The 13,864-nt window shown below is 33.7% G+C and overlaps 1 protein-coding gene across 1 annotated transcript in view; it reads left to right on the plus strand.

Moving 5' to 3' along the window:
* LOC138713557 (uncharacterized) overlaps window positions 1-12,976 on the plus strand; it is a 49,598-nt gene extending 36,622 nt beyond the window's left edge. The window contains exon 2 of the mRNA XM_069845726.1: window positions 533-12,976. Within this exon, the coding sequence (XP_069701827.1) occupies window positions 533-1,064 (532 nt within the window). The 3' untranslated portion in view covers window positions 1,065-12,976. The remainder of the gene's footprint in view (window positions 1-532) is intronic.
* The last annotated feature ends 888 nt before the right edge of the window (window positions 12,977-13,864 follow it).

Here is a 13,864-nt window from a genome sequence, read left to right on the forward strand (position 1 = left end):
GGTCACCACCGATAACTATATAGTCGTTCTTATTTATTCCATCTAGTACTGCTTGTAACTCATTATAAAATATATCCATCTCTTCTTTCCTGCCTTCGTCGGGTGAGTAAACACCTACTACTGTTAAATATCCCCTCTCTATTTTAAAACGACATGTTATTATACGTTCGTTTTGCCAGTTATAAGATTGTACTCTTCGTTTCCATTTTGAATTCATTATAATGGCCACCCCTGCAGATGCATGTTTCTCGATGGGTAATCCACTGTATATCATTGTATAACTATCTATATCACAGCTTCCTTTTTGTTTCTTCTGTAACTTAATTATTAAAAATATAAAATTAGATCAAAGTTACCAAAGAGTTGACATCTTCTTATGAGATTTGGTGAATTATTGCCACAGCATTAAATTTATAGACAAAAATTGCTGTCGATTTTAAGTTTCACTAAGCGGTTTTGTATATATATTACTTTATTTTATTACTCATTCTAGGTACATGTCAATGTATTGTACTTTATATCTTTATTGTAGGTGTACTATCAATGGACAGATAAATGGACGTGGCTGTGAAAAGTTACCCCGACCCGAGTTTGGAGCAACAGGAGTAGCCTCAGTCAAGAACTCTGTATTCTCAAACCCATTTGTTGAGGCAGAAAATGCAAAGAAAGCTATCCTCGAGAAACATGTGAAAATGACTCCAACAAGAGATGAAATAAAAATGATAAATGGAAAAAAAATATGTTGGAATTTTCGGAAAGGTCGTTGTAGGTTTGGGCATAACTGTAAATTTGCACATGATTCAGACTTGCATCGATCAGAGACAGAATTGCAGGAGAGTGGCAACCAAACTGAGCAAGTGCCTTTACAGAGTCAGAACCAAGTAGTACCAATCACAGAGGAACAGACCGAAGTAGATGGTGAGAATACTCCGTCAAAACTGATTAGGAAGAAGAGACCGGGTCTTACACAAGGTCTTATTCCTGGGAAGAAAGTAATGAAAATGTACAAGAAACAAACCCCTCAGGACACCAGTTGGACTTCTGCATCGAAAGGAAACAGATAGTAACATAGCCTAATAAACAGCTCCATTTGTTGTATGTTATGGGGCTATTTATTTAACATTAATAGAGTGTGTTTTTGCAACTCATTTACATATAGGCCTATAGTATATAAATATTCAGTTGTAATTATTGTGTAAATTAGTAGCCTACTTGCTGAAGAAATTACCTTTTGCAAAGGTAAAATACAACAAGAAATGAATTGCACATACGATTAGCTACTGAAGTGTCCTTTAATAGTGTTAGTATATTAATTGTAACAGTTCTATTCATATTTTAGCTACAGTAGCTACACCTAGTTTACTGAGATATGTAAATACAAAGCCTTTTAATATGCATAGTGTAGATAAAATGATTTAACAGGCATTGGTAATTATTTTTAGAATTTGTGGTGCTATAATGTGAGAATATTTAGAATAGTGGAACCTTGATACAACGGAACATCATAAAATTCACAGATATAATGTTGTAATACCTGAATTTTGTACCTTTTGACACAGAAGTGGTTGTCTGGTAGAGGACCTTGTGTGTGATTTAATGTATTTTTAAGCGCAAAGCCAACAAATTATTACTTAACTGATACAATAATGAGGAATTCGTTCCATTTACTGTAGTGGAACTTCCTATATATATATATATATATATATATATATATATATATATATATATGTACACACACACACCCACACACATAGTGGAAGTAATATAACTGTGCAGATTTTAACAGCTTATTCCTTCTGATACCATACTAGTCCCAAATGAAATACTTTTCTCAGGCAAGTATAATTTTCCCCTAAATGTTAACACTGTTTTACTCAATAAGTATTATTCATGTGATTCTGATTCTTACTCTTGTCAGTAGAGAAACTGATAAGGATACAGTTTTTAAATAAAGTGGACAGTTTTCTTGCAAATAAAATAAAATGATTAACATGTGTCCTTATTTTCTACACTTAGTAAGCTTGGCAATCCTACTGCAATGACTACTGGATGGAATGCTGCTATTCAGACTGAGTGCACATTTGTATTTGTAGGTTAGCTAGCAATGCACTGTTGCCAAATCTATGTAGACTTTCAGCCTAATTTTATAATTAACCATACACTTAATTACAACAGGTTTTTAAAATATATTTTAATATATTCTATTGTCTCCTTCAATCTGCACAGTTATATCACTTCCACCCTGTATATTAATTCATGGTAACTTCCAAAGAAAGGTGGCTCTCCTGTCCTCACCAAATTTAATATTAACAAAATGACATGGGAGAGCGACCTTTGACAATTCACTACATAAATTCAGAATACTAGTTAGAATGTGACACTACTTTCTTAATTATAATTCTGCAATGATAAAGCTGTATCACACATCCCATCAAGACGAACACTTCGGTTATTTTTACTGTAGAACAAAGATAAATTCATTTTGTTCAGATTTAATCTTTTGAAAGACATTTTATCCTCTTTAGTTTGTCAGCTTTGTCAAGAAAGAGTATATTGTGTGAAGTATAATCATATATGAGAACATGCAGTCTCATTTTATCCCATATTTAATGTAATCTTTTGCACCAGTAGTAGGTTGCATTCCCATTGCTCGGTATGTCATATGTCTTCCAATTTGGCCTAATATTTTGTAGTTCTAAATCCTTGTTTTGTCTACATTAATTTATTTTGGAGATATTGCATGGAAGCAGGTAGAAAGCCTCTCCTGTGTCACCTAAGCTGTCATATTCAGAGAGTGCTATTTGCTATGATATATTTACATGCAGTTAGCTGAATCTGTCTCTTACATGTACCATTGGATCAGGTTCTAAGTGCTAATGTTAATTAGTGCAAAAACGTGTACAGAAGCACCATTGTCCTTAATTCCACCGATGTGATGCATTTGATAGTTTAACTTAATGGCTGCAGTTGAGAAAATATTTAGTCTGGTGGAATCTAATTTCTTTGTTACAAATGTATGTTAGTTGCATTTCACACTATCAGAGATTGTAAGTTGCTGATCAACAATGATTTCACAATCCTGTTTGCCAAGAAGTTATTTCACATATGAAGGTCTAATACTATGCTTTGGTCTTCTGTGAGTGTGCTGATTCATAACTAATTATGGCCTAAACTCTTACAGTATTACTCATCATTATTAACAACAATCCTTCCTTAATAACTTAATAGTTTCAAGAATTTTGTTCAGTATGTTTTCATTATGGAATAGTAAAGGGCACGAAATTTCCATCAACAATTTGTAACATGTGACCAAGGCTTCATATATACACACACACACACACACACACACACACACACACATGCGCGCGCACACATATACAGTGTGTCCCTGAGTGGGATGTCCATAGTTTACCTGTATGTTCCTGGGATTATTTTGAGTGAAAAGGTTTAATCAACATGGATCCGAATTGCATCAGTATGCAACCTCGTAAGTGTATAGTTCAGTTAAATCTGAACATAATATATGCACATTGCTCAGCTACATGATTTTGATTTAAACCCATTTCCAGGCTCTGCAACCAAATGATTACATCGCATGTGAAAACTTCTGCAATTGGCTCCTTCAAAACCGTGAGTTTTAGTCGAAGATTTTATTCACAGATGAAGCAACTTTCAACAGAGATGGCATCACAAATACAAGAAACGCTCATATCTGGGCTGACCATTTTGAGAATCCACATTTCCAAATCTGGTTCTCGGTAAAAATTTGGTGTGGTATGATTGGAAACCAATTTGTCGGATCTGTTGAGTTTTCAAACACCTTGACAGCTCAACATATCTGCATTACCTGCAGGTAGATTTACCATTGTTGTTGGAAGACATTCCTCTTCTTACTGTATCAGACAAGGCATATGGCTGCAGCAAGATGGTGCATCTCCAAATGTTGCCAGGTGTGTGACTGAATTTTTAAATCAACAGTTTCCACATGGTTGGATTGGCCGAGGATATCCAGTGGCTTGGCCACCAAGACCACCAGATCCATTTCCATTAGATTACTTCCTTTCGGGGCACATGAAATCAGTTGTGTATACTTCTTGGTCGAACACAAGGGTCAAACTTCTCGGGAAAATAATGGAGTGCAGTGAAGGATTGAAAAATGATGGCAGTATTGTAATGAGAGCGATAAACTCTCTTCCAGACAGAGCTCAAAGATGCCTTGACAACCATGGTGGTCATTTCGAACCTGAAATGTGACAATTCAGAATGTGTATCCTCAAAACAATATTGTAAGTCAATCACAAGTAACACAATTATTAATTTAGAATTGTATTTTCTGTAGATACCTTTGCAATTCGGACTCATCTTGATCAGAACTTTTTCGCTCAAAATAAACCTAGGAACACGTAGGTAAGCTATGGACATTCCTCTGCAGGACATTCTATATATACCGGTATATTGTTCCTGTACCAAACCTTAATTTTAGTTGTAGATATCGCCATTGGCATTGACAATGTCAGCACAATGACTTGTCAGTATTTCCAAAGTACATAGTGCACTGGGATATCAACAATGCCACAATGTATTATAATAGGAATAGAGAGCTTGTGTTCAGTGGCTACTGTATACCATAATTTGGAACCATTCTGAATTTATCAGTCAAATTTGGATTCTCTAGTTGCTCAGGTTGGCACTTTTAAAAGACTGTTATGTTGAGAGAAACAGCAGAAGTTCTAGGAGAAGAAATTTTCAAACTGAATTATATTCACACTGTTAGGTGGTAAGCCAGCAAAGAGAGTGTTATAAGGGTCCTTCTGCAATCATGGAAAACCATTGTGACCCATCTTGAACAGATGGCCCATGGAAAAGACAATGATACTGGGTTTTTGACTAAATAGTCTAAAAGAATTGAAATTTTTTTAGCTTTTCTGCTTCCTTTTGAATTTTTGTAGGAAACTGAACCCATTAAATGTGGCACTGCAAAGTGAAGAACTCCTTACTTCATCCATGAAAATAAAAATTGAACACTGTATATTAGTTTTGGACTAAGTGTACACGAACTGTTGAACCAGGTGTCAATTTCAGGGAAACTCAGACAAGTGCAGTTCACAAATGTTCAAACTGGGAAGCAAGAGTTCCACACTGTTAGAGAGTTCTTAAACATGCAAAGGTGTACATCATAGAAAGATTGCAATCTATATCGTCAGATGTGATTACATCTGTACATGCTTTTAACAGCTTGTGTTGGCCTCCTAAAGAAAAAATTCTCCAGTTTTTCATAGAAAAAAAACAGTTCTTGTGTTTGAACCCAAGGCAGTATAATGAAAAAAGTGGATTTTCTTTTAGCAGAGTGGGCAGAATACAAATTTCTGTTTTCCTTAATGACACTTAATCAGATGCTGGAGAAGATTCGCACTGACACTTTGCAGTAAGATTGCCGAATTTGCTGCAGTTTCTCACATTTTGTGCCATTCCACCAGTAAGCACAGGATCATGTGAGAGAGGCTTCAGCTGTCACAGCAGACTCAAGACAGCTTACAGAAACTCGGAGACACTGGATAATCTATTAAGGATTTCTATGAGTGGGCCCTCTCTGTCTGAGGTTGACCCAGGTTCTGCAATTGATATGTGGTACTTCAGTGCAGAAAGACAGTGCTGCAACAATATGAAATGCTGAAGCATACCAGTATATGTATATTTAAAAAAACTCCTTTTGTTCCTGCCATTACAGAACATATATTTTGTAAGTTGTGACATTTTACTTATGTTGTAGAAACTAAAACGAGGAGGGAAAGTTTTTACATAATCTTGAATATATTATTAAATTATTCGTGGAAGTAGTGGTTACTGCTTTCACACTTGGAAATTTCATGCCCTGCAATAACACATAGTTACACTGCACTGTCTCTCCATTAGCCTAAAGGTAGGCTATATTTTTCATGAGAGAAAATGTTTATTTTACTTGATATTGATTTACTTTATAACACTTTTAAATATTTAAAAATATGATAAACGTTTAAAATTTAAAAATTTAAGAACTACATAGTGTTAATATACAGGGCTTTCATTTCAAAACTTTCCAGTCTAAATAACTATATAATTTAAACAGAATTTAATTAAATAAAAAAAAAAACACGTCAATTTAGATATTGAGGGGGAAGTTTAAAACCAGTCTTAATTGTATATTAGATTTCACCCCCTCACTACTTTGAAATTTCAAATGGCACTCCTATCTTGTAACACTTAAACTTGAAAAAGAGTATCCAATTATTTTTACATCTCATTCATTTGTTTTCTATTGTCGCTTGGCAACCTGGAACTGTTTAAATTTTAACAAACACAGAATAAATCAGTTGGTTGTAGGATGAAAACACAGTTTATTTTGAGTTATTTTCTAAATTTGATTGATTAAATTTACTAACTTAAATGTTCAAAATATGCTCCATTCTTAACTAGACAGTAATACAGCCTATTTTGGAACTTCTCCCGAACTTTTTGGTGTGTTTCCTGACTAATCTGGTTACATACTTGGGTTATTCTATTTTTCAGTTCTTGAATATTCTCAGACAGAGGAGTATAAATAACTGATTCCAAATGACTCCAGAGGAAGAAGTCAAGCAGCATCAGGTCTGGAGATCTCACCAGCCACTCTATAGCACCTCTCCTACCAATCCATTTTCCAGAAAATTTTTTATCCAGCCATTGTTTACACAGATACTGCCTGTATCTTGCTTCCTGAGCTATGTCTTTGCAGGGTAAGATGCAGAAAGGAAGAGTGGGAAGTCCTATGATGCATACCACATGTGCAGTTAATACTACCCTGCATTCAACACATCGGCCTTTCCAGTATTCCTTTCTTTAGCTGTGGAGCAAGATCAGTTATCGACAAGCGAAGGCTATCCGCTCACAAAACAAATTATGTCCTCATCAATTACTGTAACTAAACACTAATACCAGTGATAGACTACAGTGCCTACTAGTGATTATTATCGACAATTGTCATGTGTACATATCCCTAAACTCTTTTCCCTAAGTCATTGTTTCTCAAACTTTTTCCACCATGAAACCCCTTTTAACCTAAAGTGTAACCACAGAACCCTTGTAATATTTTATTAGTATTTAATAATTAACCGATAAGTGAAAACTAGTATCTCAATAATTCTGTTCAGTGGGATGAATGTATTTGCTTTTTAAGCCAGCAATCTGGTTTTATGGGGGAAAGTTGTAGTCTCATTTCTGTTTCTGCATTTTGTCTGTTTTGGGATTTTGTTTTAGTGGACATATATGCAGAGAATCCAGCGATGAAAGTAATAAGTATTATTATTATTATTATTATTATTATTATTATTATTATTATTATCGGTGATGTTCCATGTAATCATTGATTCATATTTCCGTAACTGTTATAGATTTTTGTAGTATCCACTAAGTATTAGGCCTAAATAAAATTTAAAACCATATAGGACTCTCAGAACCCCGAGAACATACTTTGAGAAATGCTGTTCTATGGTAATTCAGCAGTTTTCCAGACTGAATAAAGAGTGACCTAATGTGTACATACATTTTCAGAAATCGCCATCAGAGATAATAGCGATAGTGTAATCGTGATTAGAGTCTCCAGTATTATATATAGTAAAGACCCCTGGAATGGCATAGGTTTACAGAACATGTAATAAGCTACCATGCCGCACACTGCAGCTACCATGACTGTATGAGTGGACCTAAGAGGCATGGCTATAAGCACTAGGGAGTTCTCAGCTCAGGAAGTGAGATACACACACAGTACTGCATAATGTGGGGGAGTTCTGTCCTGTTGAAAATGCAAATTTTGTTCAACACCATGTTTCCTTCATTGACTAGGTTTTCTAGTGATAGTGTGAAAGTGGATCAATTAAATTTTCTATTAAGTTCAGATACAATTCTCCAGTCAGGTTTCCTTCAATAAAAATTGATTCAACAATGTCATCCCCAAAAATTCCAGCCCACACATTGATCTTCTGAGGAAACTGAGTTTAATCGTCACAAAACACATAGGAATTTTCATTGTCACAGTGCCTACAATTGTGTTTGTTGACACACAGGAATTTTCATTGTCATGGTGCCTACAATTGTGTTTGTTGACAAACCCATTCCAGAAAAAAGTCACTTTATCACTGAAGCAAATATTTTATGTCAAATTTGGGTTATCTTAAATGATCTGAGATATTTGTTCACAAAATTCTACTCCTCTATCAAAATCATCTTCGTTGAGCTGTTGGTGAGTTTGTATTTTGTAGGGGGGAAAATTTGTTTAATTTAGCACTTTATATTTAGAACTAACAAAAATGTTTGTTACAGCAACTACTTTTGGAATGAAGGTGATGGGTTCATTAATGAAATGGCCTAGTATTTAAATTTGCGAAGTTTCATCACGTTTTCGAGGCTGGTTATTTCTTTTGTTGCACACAGAACCAGTTTCTTCACATTTCCATACTAGATCTATCACATATCAGTAACTTACATTTTTCTCAGAATGCCTCTCGTTGATAGCTCTAGCAGTTCTGCGGACACAACGATATTCAGCTTCATAAATAATTATGATTTCTGTTTTCTCTTGAAGGGTATAGACCATATTAAAATAATTTAACATACAAATACAACTATTAGATGAAATGCTCAATGGTCTTTATAGTTTTATTCTCTACAACTCTTTAAGGGCCGCATGAGGTAAGTCTGTGCAAATCTAAATTCACAGGGAAGTCTCTTCGTGTATGGGCGAAAAGAATCAAGGCTTTTGGCCTTGAGACAAGCCTCCAGACTTCTAGGACTGCTTGAAATTTTTCGACTGTAGCACTCTCCAAATTAAGTGGGAGAAAAAGTAAACATAAAAATGATACTGCGAGCATCTGGTCGAGATTTCATTGTTTCGTTTTGCAGTTCTCTATAGCGAAATAGTGGCAAGTTATGCAAGTTCAGATGTAAGGAACTATTCTCATGCATTATTCTTAGAATTTATAGAAATGTATAAATTTTTTCCATGTTTATAGAAAATCAAATAAGTTATATATATATATATATATATATATATATATATATATATATATATAGCGAACAAATGAATGCAGAACCATGAAGGAATTGTATTTCTCAAGTGATTCCATTTCTCCATGGGAAATCGTTGACTCCTTCAATGACTTCTTATATTTTCTTTGTGAACTAAAGTCTAGGAGGTTAGTCTGAACGTGTATGGACAATCATCCAATTCAGACATACCTCCTGGAAGTAAGTCGGCACAAACTTGCTTCCAGGTAAGTTTTTGTGTGTATGGGGCCCTTTATGAACAATAACAATCCAGATTACCAGGTGACGATAGGAAAAAAAGATGTGAAAACAAATGAATGAGATGTATAAATAATTGGATATTGTTTTTCAAATTTAAGTATCACAAGATACGGGTGCAATTTGAAATTTCAAAGTAAGGGTGGCCAGGGGTGAGGGGTGAAACCTAATATGCAATTAAGACTGATTTCAAAATTCCCCCGCAATATTTAAATTCACGTGGTTTTTGTTTAATTAAATTAAATTATACAGTTATTTATACTGGGAAGTTTTGAAATGAAAACCCTGTATATTGTCAGAAAGGTAATATAACTTGAACAACCCATACGACCATGTCAAAGTGAGTATTATTCAAGGTATATTACCTTTTTTAACAATATATTTTAAATATAATAAAGTCTAAAAACTTCAAATATTTTTTACTTTACTGTGTTAAAATTTGTTAGAAAGATAATTTATCTTAATATGCCATATATCCATTTCAGAGTCATTTATTCCATCTTCTTCAGCAGATGAAATGTTTCTGGTTATGTTGGTAGGAGGATATAGAGCTGGGAGGATTTGGGGATGCTTATGTCGCCTTGGAATGACAAGGTTCTAAGTGACAGTAACTTGGTTAGAGGAAATTTGCTTCAAAGATTGAAACCTAAATAACTTTTCAAAATATTCAATATGAGTTTTCTTGGTTGGCATTGTTAATATGATTCACATTAAGTTAACATTTATATTCTCAGATAAGGTGTATACCTAATGTTTTATGAGTTTGAAGGGATAGTTACTTGTAGTTAGAACCTTGTCACCCACAAGAAAGCAAATCTTCTTGCAATACAGAGTTCTAACTGCAACTTTGCACACTACAGTAAAGATATACCAGTTATTTGAAACTCTGATTATGTTTATTAATGTTGTAATAGTATTTTAATATATAATGATACACTCATGGCCAGTTTTTCCAAGTAATGTTTAATTTGGCTTAACAAATGTTAAATTAACAGCTGGTTTATTTTTAACGTTTTGTTAAGATGTTTTCCATTTTTCCAACATAATTTTGTTTAAAATAACGAGCACTTAACTTTAACTGTCATTAATACTATTCTAACTACTCAACAGCAGTTGGTAATGATTTTGCATATATAAGACAACTTCTTATTGGCTGATATTATTATTTAAATTCTGTACTGTAGAGTAAGTCATGAAACATGTGTAAAATCGTAATCTGTTACAGTAGGCATGATTCATACAGTACAGAGAGTTGATAAATGAAAGTTGCATTGACTACTATTGAATAATAATAATAATAATAATTATTATTATTATTATTATTATTATTATTATTATTATTATAAGTATGGTTATATTTTGTAATGCTAAATATGAATTTCTGTTTAGAAAAATATCAGCATTATGACCACCAGGTGACAATAATTACACGAATGTGTGTGTAGTCAAGTGTACACAAAACCCCGAGGAGAATTCTATATCATATAAAATTCTCTAATTCAGGTCCATGTATAAATTATATGTAATTTCGTCCTAAAGAAGCAATTGCTGCTGAAACATTTTATCATTTACTCGCATATTTTGAAGCACTATTGACATTGGCTATAGTTGAAGAGCCAGTAACATAGAATCTAGAGTTAATAGTAGCTGGTGAATTGGAACAAGTGGCCTATTTCTGTTTGTAGGATATTCAAATCTGACTCCAATTTCTTGCCACGTTGAGATCGCACATTTCCTCAATATTAAATGGATAATAGCTCAGCATCGAAATAAGCGTCAGTATGATAATCAGTTGACTTATAAAGATTATCTTCCCTATATTAATATTCTAAAACATCTTTTAAATTATATATTACCAGTCTTATGGCCGGTTTCACAAAGCTTCATTAAGGTTTTAATGATTCATTAATGTATTTACTGGTTCATTAAATCATTTTTATATTTCACCAAGCATCTTTAGCCTAACGAACCAGTAAAACTATCATTAAATTTAGTGATAGAAATTTCCGTCTTTAAATTTTTAATTATTCATTAGTTGCAATATAAAATGGTGGAACGTTTCGACGCAGAATTGTTATATCTGGAACTGCTCGAAAATTAAGAGTCAAATGGAGATAATGTTAACCATTTAAAAAACCGATCATTTTGAAAATTTGAATGACACAAAAATTCACAAAAGATACCGCATCATGAAGATCGTGGTACCGGTGCTCAACATTTTAGAAGAAACTGATCATAGGTTAGAATATCATAAAAACGGCTGAGACAAAGCTGAAACTAGTCAACTAGGTAACATACAACTGAGTTTTATTTTAAGACATGAAAGTGATTATTATAACTACATACCGGTACCTAAGAAATATTAGTAAATTAATACATAATGTGCATTCAAACATAACAAAACTTAATTGGTATATTAACTTTTATTTATTAGAATTGTATTATAGCTAGCGATAAGATATGTTTGCACTGGCTTTAAAACAGAAGCGAAAGAGCTGGATTCTTGGAATTTATAATCGTTTTCTTTCCAATGGAAATTCAATTTTCCAGCAGGATAATCACCCTGCGCACACCGCCATGAACGTTCAAAGACGGTTCACGGAAAAGCATGAAAAAGAGGAGGATCGACAAATATCGAGACATCCCACCTCAAAATCCAGATCAGTTCTGGGATCAAGTTCTGGCTACCTGGGAAGATTTCGCTAAGGACCAGAACTATTTCCGCAATCTGGTGGACTCAAAGCCCCGAAAATGCCAGGGAGTGTTAGACGCCGGTGGCATGTGGACAATGTATTAGATTCACATGTGTATTTCTTTTATTTTTCTTTAATTTGTTTGTTTATCTTTGTTTTATTTCGGGAAGAAAATTGATCTCGCAAGAGTTTTTTAAATTCTCCTAGTGGAGCCGGAGTTGCGAAATAATTCGTTCCACTACACAAAATTTAAAAAAATGAAAAAGGTAACATGTATAAAAATTAGTTACGTTAATTAAAAAAAAAGTTATCACCGAGAATCGAACACGGGCTCCTGGGATAGCAGGCCAACTCGCTACTGACTGCTCCATCGGAAAGTCGTGATGTAACCAGCGTGATGAGGCACATATAGCTGCTCGGCTTGAAGTCTATGGAGACAGTGCACATATAAACGTACTCGTGTAAATACTTTAATGTTCAGTACTAGTTAATGTTTCATTTGGACTGATTTACTGAAGCTTGGTGAAACCGGCCCTTACTCTAAACATTCCTCAAAGAGAAACATAACTTGTTATTTTCACAACTTTTGTCTGAACAGCTGTCGTGTTATCCACCATGTTTAACTGTTTGTTAAATGAGTTAACGGCCTGAAATCCTACATTTAAAGTTAACAAACGGTTAAGAATCTGTTAAGCCAAACTGGTGTTGAACAAATGGAAAAACTGTATTTAACAAATTGTTGAAGGTTTAACAGTCGTTAAGTGTTCTAACAATACTTGGACAAACCGGCCATCAGAGTAATAATATATTGAACAGTTGTTTGTACATGTATACCTACAAACAAAATCATTATTTATCACTTCTTTATTGTTCTTGTAAGTGAATATAAGTTATATACTGGTAAGTGAAAATAAGTTATACTGTTTAACAAAAACTATATAAAATAAACATTCTGTATACTGACACAACTTATTTTTGCACAGGTTTTAAGAAAATACTTGAAATCAAACCTTCTCTTTGTAGAGTTTGCTTGAATAAAAAAATTAACACAACAATGAGTAATATTGCCTGTCATAAGTTGGCATGTGTTTTAACATTAACTTTAAATCTATTTTTTTTTTTTTTTTGCCATCTGATCTATTTAAAAATTTTTCCAGGCTTGGGGGAAATTTTTGTGATGTCTTGCACTGGACTTGTTTTGCTCAATCTTGTATTATTCCAAATATTTTAAATTAACTGTGATTATTTTCTCATCTGGACTGCGTATAATCTTATATCCTACTTCATGGACAGTCTGAGTAAATTTTGTGCTTGCTGTCTTTTGAGAATGTCACCAGTTTATAATTTAAAAGTTTAGATGTTGAATGAAAATATTTGAAATCTCAATTTTGTAACTGAATTACTCTATATGGCTTGTGTTTATTTGTTTAATTAAGTCCCTAAAATGAAAAGACTTCACTATTTTTCATTGCTTTCTCTGTTACATTTTGTGCACTGTCCACTTCTTGAGAGCAAGAATGTGCAGATAGAGAATATTTCATGGTGACTGAATGTTTGGATTCTCTTTTAAAAAATGAAGAACTGCATTTGAAATAAAGTAATTTCTGTTCTGTGGAACACACAAATCACTCCATGTAATCAAGTCAGTAAACTCATTTTCTAAAACAACTGTTTCTAATATAGCTTTGTGAAGGCACTAGCTATGCCATTTTTACTTCTACCACTTTGTGATTCATTCCCTAGTAGGCCTATGTGGTACACAGTTTTCATTTTGAAAAATAGCCTATTAAATTATAGACCTCTAATTTTCTTCTGTAATAAAAGCAACCTATTTCAGCTCTTGGAACATTAATGAC

This window comes from Periplaneta americana, chromosome 14 (assembly GCF_040183065.1).
Source record: "Periplaneta americana isolate PAMFEO1 chromosome 14, P.americana_PAMFEO1_priV1, whole genome shotgun sequence".
NCBI lineage: Eukaryota > Metazoa > Arthropoda > Insecta > Blattodea > Blattidae > Periplaneta > Periplaneta americana.